This window comes from Merops nubicus, unplaced genomic scaffold (genome assembly GCF_000691845.1).
Source record: "Merops nubicus isolate BGI_N331 unplaced genomic scaffold, ASM69184v1 scaffold21225, whole genome shotgun sequence".
NCBI lineage: Eukaryota > Metazoa > Chordata > Aves > Coraciiformes > Meropidae > Merops > Merops nubicus.
Window position 1 is genome coordinate 9,880 of NW_008611864.1, and position 8,054 is coordinate 17,933.

The window sequence follows — 8,054 nt, forward strand, 5'->3', positions numbered from 1 at the left end:
CTCCCCGCGGAGCCTGCCCGGCCCCGGCCACTGCCCCAGCACCGCCCCGCTGCCACCCACGATTCTGTTCATGATGCTCACGCTCTTAGTAGCCAGGCCGCACTCTGAGGAGTCGGTTACACACACAGAAGCATTAGTTAAAGAGAGAGCTGGTCTAGAAGGCTTCTGCCACTCAGGCTGCATCAGCCGAGGGGAGCGCAGATCACGCCCAGCTCCTGCGCTGCTGGTGTTCAGCACACTGCAGCTCAGGCCCCTGCCCCGGACACCGACATCCCAAGTCTCCCATGTCAAGAAGAGTATTTGGTAGCTGCTGCCCTCCATTCTCCAAAACCACAAACCAGTGGTTCATGACACCTTGGAGTGTGGTATTCAAGCATCTCTGGCACGCCACACAGACACATGCCTTTGTGCTGTGCAACAAAACAGACAACAACCAGAAGTCGCCTGATGACAGCCATCACTGTCAGGAGTGCACTGCCTGATGACCACATGTTCAAGAGTGGATGCACCACAAACGTCCCACCACTACTTCTGGGTGAGGGCTACAGGACTTCACCAAAGGCAAAAGGGCAGTGAAGACAAAAGCAGCTGGGTATCCAATGTCCTCTTTGTCTCTTCTCCCATCCTGCTCCTTAAACAGCCCCATTTGAAACTTGGGAACCCAAGTTAAAATATCTGCCCATCCAAAGTTGGCAACTATTTATGCAGATTCAAAAGGATTTCCGAGACAGTTTATTTCAAAGCATGAACAAGCAGAAGTTTGAGAAACACACTTACCTATGCAGCGCAGAGAAACCACATTTCCTGATCCACAGGAATCACTGCAATAGAAATTTATAAAAAAAAAATAAAATTAAAAGCCCCCAGGATTTCAACCACACAGTAAAGCAAACGGTGGGAAAAGTTCACCCTCTAGCTGCTTCCTACCCTTTCCAACTATGTGCCCTGCCTTCACCCTCACATTCTTGCTGAGGGTTCCCTCCTTTCTTCACTCTCTCCAGCCACCCTCTCAGCAACCATCTAGCTTCCACCATTCTTTGCATTCACCAGAACTCATGTGGAAGGACTGCAGTCACTAGTACAGGAGGTTTGTAAGCCTACTGAGGAACAACATGAAGAACAACATGACAAAAAGTTGAGCTGATTTATGAAGTAATTGTGTAAAAACCTAAACAAGGGAGCCATGGGAACTTTGTAGGCACAACAGTCTACAGGTTTAGAAACTAAACACTTCAGTTGATTCATGAGCATAAAACCAATACTTTCAGCAGTGAAGGATGCAATTTGCATGCTATGTGTTCATGTGACTGAAAAAGAAAAGCTGTAGTATCTGCTGTGAACGTGTTACAGATCACATCAACATACAGAAACAAGCTCAGACTCTGGTCAAAAAAAGTCTTACAAAAGTGTCTTTGGCATGGCAACCTTCTAGACAGCATGGAGGGAACAGGGTGGGACATCTCGTTTAAAAGAGGAGAGAAAGGATGGAAAAATGACAGCTTTGTTTTTAAATAGAAGGGCGAATATTTGTTGCAACCAGATTAAAAACAAAGTCTCTTTCCCACAATGCAATCCCCATTGAAAGATGTGCTCACGCTGTGCTATGGACAGAAGCTACACCTCTTACAACAGCTACAAAGACCCTTGATAAAAGGAAAGAAGTTTGTATTAAACCAATATACCTGCTATACAGCTTTTTGTACAAGTCTATATTCCCAGCACTTGTGTTCAGCTTCATGTAGCTTTTAAAGCTGACTTCGGTTGCTACTCCTCGACTATAGTAATATGAATCTCTACAAAACAGAAAGTCCATTATGAAAACCAGTAGTTTCAGTTTTCAGACAAATAAGAAATTGAGTCAAGCTAGAGCTTCTGCCATGAGCAACATTAGTTTTTAGTTATCTATTTCTAAATTAAACACAGAAACCTGGTGGTGTAGTAGAGTGCCAGACACTCTGGTCTGTACTATTTAAACGTTTGTCAAGTTCTCTTACCCGTTGAAGAGTTACCAGATTAAAATAATATTTTTATCTAACATGCATGCACAGTAGGAATCTTCAGCCTCATTAAACAGGGCAAGACAAAGAGATGCCTTTGCTGGTACGTTTATCCAGCATAAGCAAAGTTCACATCCAATCAGTCATGACAGCCACATTTCTGTGGGACAATGAGAGGTGTAGCAAGTGCTGCTCTTCTGCCAGGCTTTCTAGCTGAGGACCAGCTCTGTGTAGTTCCTGTTGGGCTGTCTTACTGGAGTTGGAAGTACTGGGGTCACTGTTGGTTCAGACACCTGAATTCAGAGTGCCACAATCAAGCACAGGCACACAAAAGTTCTACCTGTACCTGTCTGGCCAAGAAATTCACTCCATTACACCATACACAACGGAACGCAGTATTTGTATATATTAAAGAGAAGCAACACCAAGTATTTCAGCTGCCAAATAATTTAGACTGTGGCGTTACACATGGAGAATGTGGACAACACTTAGGGCCACAAACATTATGGTGATCCTCGACACAAGTTGGTGTTATAGAATCATAGAATCATTAAGGTTTGAAAAGACCTCTAAGATCATCAAGTCTAATCATCACCCAACACTACCATGACCATTAAAACATGTCCCCAAGTGCCACATCTACAAGTCTTTTGAATGCCTCCAGGGATGGTGACTCCACCACCTCCCTGGGGAGCCTGTTACAATGCCTCACTACTCTTTCAGTAGAGAAATTCCTCCTAATATCCAATTGACACCTCCCCTGGCACAACTTGAACCCATTTCCTCCCGTCGAATTGTATCCTCAGAAGACCAAGGCTTCCAATGTAACACTGATGATGACAGGCCAAGTCAGACTGGATGTTATTGAGTAATTATAACGATCGGAAGCAAGTGAATGTATAGGATACAAGTGACCCCACTGAGTAACTACTGCATGTGTGCCAGACCCTGTTACTTGTTGAAGCAACATTTTCTTTTGACTGGGTAAAAGCTACCATTGTTAAAATCAGAACCACCTAGGTTCACAAGAACTAGACTGCCGAAGGGTTTTTGTTTCAGATGTGCACTCTTAAAAAGAGCAAGAGGGAAATTTTAATCTTTCTGTGAGTGTGCAAAGGCTGACGAAGGTTAGACTTACACATTGTAGCCCATGTCTTTACATGCAGTCTTCCCATAATCATCATTCCAACCATCCTGACAAACAGAATACCAGGATTTGCTGATAGGTGAATAAACTTGCAGGATAAAGTTTGGTCCAAAAAGTCTAACTGCCAGAAAAGAAAGAAGGAAAAAAAAAAAAATCAAGAACACCACTTGCTATATTACTGCTCTTCCTATACTTAAAAGTACTTTTACTGTAATATTTGCTTGCATGTAAGTAGTGGTGTTAATGTTTCCTTCTACTCAAATTCTGAGAAAATATAAAGTAGACAGAAATATCACAATGAATTAATTCTTTTGTGTAATGCAATTCAAAAGAACTACCAATTTAAAAATGCAAATGTACAAGACAGTGTTCATCTTCTCATTTCAGCTTTTATGATTCAAATTCTCCTTCACATTCTACCACTACAAAAGATTGCAATAGCCACTTTTCTTATTTTATCTAAGCAACCATGTATTTCTTTAAATATCATATAGGGCGTATAAATAAAATATAATCTACTGTAACATATTTCATATTTTAATACACTAAATTTCTTCAGAGAAGCTTTTGTAGAGAAACAATGTAACAAGGAACAATTAGCTCCGGCCTTCCATGCCCCATTATGTATTTATTTGCACAAGAATTTAATATAAATTTTTCAAGCAAAAGAAGAGATTGAACAAGCTTCTCCAAAATCCTATTATTCAACTGTTGTGGTGAGCAGAGCCCGCCCTAGGCAGGGATCGGCGTGCGGAAGATCTCGCGATGTAACGGAAAGCTCAGACTGCCCACGAGGGGCCTTGTGGGTGTGGCTTGTGCTATATAAGCAATTGCAGCTGCGCAATAAACGCCATTTGCAGCATCCTTCACATTGAAGCCTGTGTCTGCTGATGGTACCCAACGGCAGAGGTTGGGTGGTAGAGATCCTGGGGTCCGGGTGTCGATAACGACATTCAACCAAATGGAGAGGAACAGCTTTAAAGCATATGCCAGTAAATGCTAACCCTGCATGAGGCGTGTGCAGAATGAATGTTCCCAGAGAGAGAATAAGAGCAAAGCCAAAGTCTTCCAGAGTGGCACTGGCACAACACAGTTGTGAGAAACGAGATGCCACACCTTTGGAATGGACAAATCAGTGATGTTACCACCTTCCACCTTCAGCTCTTCACTGAAGCTTCCCTTGGCATCTTCTCAGTTGGAAATACTGATCAGACCAGGCTTTCTTACACAGGGGAGTTATGAAGTAGTTGAAGCATTATTGGGAGAGGAAGGAATGCAAAATACATGGAAAAAGACTGAAGACCACCAGATTTGTCTTATCATATGAAGTTCTACTAAGAAGTCAAGAATGACTGTTCATTCCAGAGATGATGATACATTTAGTTTTGCACATGCCTTGTGCAAATTAATTAAAAGTACTACCTTTTAATTTGAAGGTTATGTTTGAAAAATGATTTGAAGGTAAACCAGCTCAAACCCCTGGAGTCAGTAATTTTCTTTCAGTTTTTCAATTAGACTGGAAACTGAGTATCAGGGGTAGCCTTCAAAACACTCAAACATCCTAAACCATTTTAGGGATATTACTTGTGCTAAAGTGGCCGCATTCTAAGTTAGGCAAGCTTTGGACAAGGCAATTTGCTCAAAAACTCTTCCAGTTGACTGAAGGTCCCCCACCTTGACTGCCAGCACTCACCACACCGGGTTTCATCCTCCCCATTGGGACAGTGACTCACTCCATCACACCACTGCGAGGGTGGAATGCACACTCCTGAAGATCCACACTCTATTAAGGAGCTCATGCAACGATTGTCTACTGCAAGGAGAGAGCAACACAGCCATTAGTCTGAACATCAGCCTAGCCTCAGATGACTACTGCTGATTCTCATCTTGAGGAGCATTCCACTTCGATAGCACTAACACCAGAAAGAGCTCTTGAATTCAAGAGCTGGGAGGAGACCTAGCCTGACACAACAGAAGATATATTGCTCTGCCCTTTACATCACCAGTCAGATTAACTCACTGATGCAGCTGATGGGATTTTGTCTACTGCCTCCCCTGAATAAGCAAGCACCATTAAGGTCGTCTTGAAGGAGTCAGCTTTACACTGACAAAACATAACACTTATAAACAGAAAGAGAGGAAGAAAGCAGTTAGTAGAGGCTCCTAAAACCATAGCAAATTGGTTTCTAGTTTCCTTTGAAAAGTGCTTTTCATTGAAAAAGAGATTAAGGTAGCAAATGACAAACTGATCAGAGTTTTTCTAGTCCAGCTTCAGATCTCAGTCAGCCCAGTTGGAGATGACTTCCAAGGCAAACACATCATCTGTGGTACAGCTTAGAAGGGTGAAACAGGTTGGGCTTACACAATGTTAACACACTTTTAAAGCTAAAGCGTCACAGAAACAAATACAACAGATGTCAATTAATTCTGCTCCAGGAGAGATCCCATTTTACCAAAGTAAAACGTCTCTTGACAGTTTACACTCTTGCAATTAAGGTATACAAATTTACTTCAACCTTCATCCTTTAATTGAAATTAAGTGAAGTTCAAATTTGGAACCAAGTTCTATTTCAGAGAGGTTGCACAGCAATGATTTCCCTAATGGCATGCACCACAGAATGCGCTGGCTACTCACAGTCATGTGCCAGCTACCCTCCAGTGAAAAAAACCTTGCAAGAGGTGAAACTACTCTTGACTAACAGCTATGGCACTGTACAGTTGCACTGCATCTGCTTTTGCCAGATAGATTGGAGCTTTCTAGATAAGCCAGCTGAATAAGCCACTACAGAAGAGTCAAAAAGTTGATGACATCATGTAACATCAAAACCATATTTACTTGATGAAAGGAAAGTGACAGCAGCATTGCTGATTGAAAAGAAAGGGGAGGAAAAAAGAAAAAAACCAAAAACACAAAACAACAAAACACAAAACACAAACTCCAAGCAAAACTAAGCCATTAGGAAGCAATATTAGTTCATCTCTCCGGAGATAGGTAGCAAAGAGTTTCCTGCCCTTAATTCAGCATAAAATGGAAGATACAAATGTATATTTCTAACTTTAAAAGTTTAGGGCATCTTTTCTTTCAGAACAACAAAAAAAATAAAACCAAAAAACAAAACTCTTACCAAAATACCAGATGAAGAAAGCCGCAATTGCACAACAAATTACTATTAAAATGGATAATATAATGATTATGATTTTCTTTACAGCTGAAATGAAAGCAAGGAGAAAAAGATATATTAGCTTCACAAATAAGGTAATTTCAAGCCATCAGCCCTGTCTATTTCCTTGACATTAAAACCAGATATTTTTTTGCCAGACAGGTTTTCTCAATTCCACCACCCTTCCTGCAAATTGCCTGGGTTTGTGTCCAGCTGGCATCCCAGGCGGCTATTTCTTCTCCATTCACACAGAAGTACAATCAGTACAGGAGTTAGAAGGGAAGATCCCTTTTATATGCTATCTTACTTTGGAATTTCTTGAGTATAAAATTGGAAGAAATCCTGACAAAACTTACTTGATGCACATGTCCTCCCAGAAGAACTTGCTACTGGCCTACTGGACTGATGGGTAACAACCCTTGGGACACAGCTTGGCACAGATGGAGCACTTGTCGAGAAGTATGGTGGATACGGGTTAGCACCTACTGGCTGCCTGGCAGAATAAATGTTTTCTGGCTGAAAGCCATGATTTTCATAGTACGGTGGTGGAGCCTAAATGATAACATTGAGGGGAAGGAAACAGGAGAAGATTAAAAACAAGAGGCAAGACTGCAATTAGGACAAAATAGGTTTCAGATGCCTTTTACATTCAGAACCCTACTAAGTAATTCAGCCAATGCAGAAACACACCATACATGCAAACACATACTAGCAACTCCAGTTTACACTGAGAAAGAGATTACAGCACACGTCTAATACCTCGTACTTTGAATAATAAAAATAACAGAGTATGAGGACGGAAGGTGTATGGAGATCCAAAGTAACTCAACCTAACAACAATTACTGAGCTCAGCCCAGCAGCTAGCTGCACAAATCATGCACCGAAACGTATGACAGGATAGAAATAGGCAGCAAGGACAGTTTTAAGCAGTACTATCACCAAAAGAAATGCTGACAGGTGACAGCAATTGTGTGTGCAGTTGTCCAGGTCTAGGATAAATGTTGACTGCTCCATTTTGTCCTATGATAACATCAGGTATACCTAGGCTGTTTCTGAAAATGCACTCATCTACAACAGCTTGTGGAATATTTATCCTGGAAGAACTTTAAGAACAAGTTAGAAGCCATTCCAATCTACCACTACAAAATAAGCTTTGCAAGCATAAATCTCTCCCAGGAGTATCTGAGCACTTGAAGTGCTACTTAATTCAAGCCTTTCACACCTGCCTAATGGTATATTTTTCCCTTTTTGCAGAAAAGAAAACAAATACTCCACATTTTAAAAGACTTGTTAACCAGGACATCACTCAATAGGTTGTCACTTGTTTACTTGTAAAAAAATAAGAGCTCGTCAAAAAAAGAAAATCAGAGAGAAACATTTTGTTTACTTACTACCGTAGAGGTCATCTTTCCTTTGTCAGCAGTACAGAAACAATTCACGTGTTTGGAAGTAAAGTGTAAACCTATATTTCAAAACAAAACAAAACAGCTATCAAAACCAGCAGCTCCATCCACCTTTTTTGTCTTTTCCTTTGCAAAAATGTCAAGGAGATGGGGGGGAGGAGAAGAGGAAAAAAAACAAACCAAACGAAACAACAAAACGGAAGTATTTCAACAGAGGGTACAAATTAAGGTGCAGCATGAAATCGGATCTCAACAGCCTCTCAATACAACATTGAGGATCATACAGTGGCAACTATTCATTAACACGAGCGCCACACAAACCAAGAAGATTAAGTTAGTGCTCAC

The 8,054-nt window shown here is 41.3% G+C and overlaps 1 protein-coding gene across 1 annotated transcript in view; it reads right to left on the bottom strand.

Annotated features, from left to right (window-relative positions):
* TMPRSS2 (transmembrane protease, serine 2) overlaps positions 1-7,712 on the bottom strand; it is a 12,447-nt gene extending 4,735 nt beyond the window's left edge. The window contains exons 1-8 of the mRNA XM_008941375.1: positions 7,698-7,712; positions 6,662-6,857; positions 6,270-6,353; positions 4,838-4,957; positions 3,136-3,265; positions 1,683-1,793; positions 778-821; positions 14-104 (exon numbers count right to left, since the gene is read on the bottom strand). Coding sequence (XP_008939623.1) covers positions 14-104; positions 778-821; positions 1,683-1,793; positions 3,136-3,265; positions 4,838-4,957; positions 6,270-6,353; positions 6,662-6,857; positions 7,698-7,712 — 791 coding nt within the window. The remainder of the gene's footprint in view (positions 1-13; positions 105-777; positions 822-1,682; positions 1,794-3,135; positions 3,266-4,837; positions 4,958-6,269; positions 6,354-6,661; positions 6,858-7,697) is intronic.
* Positions 7,713-8,054: the final 342 nt, after the last annotated feature.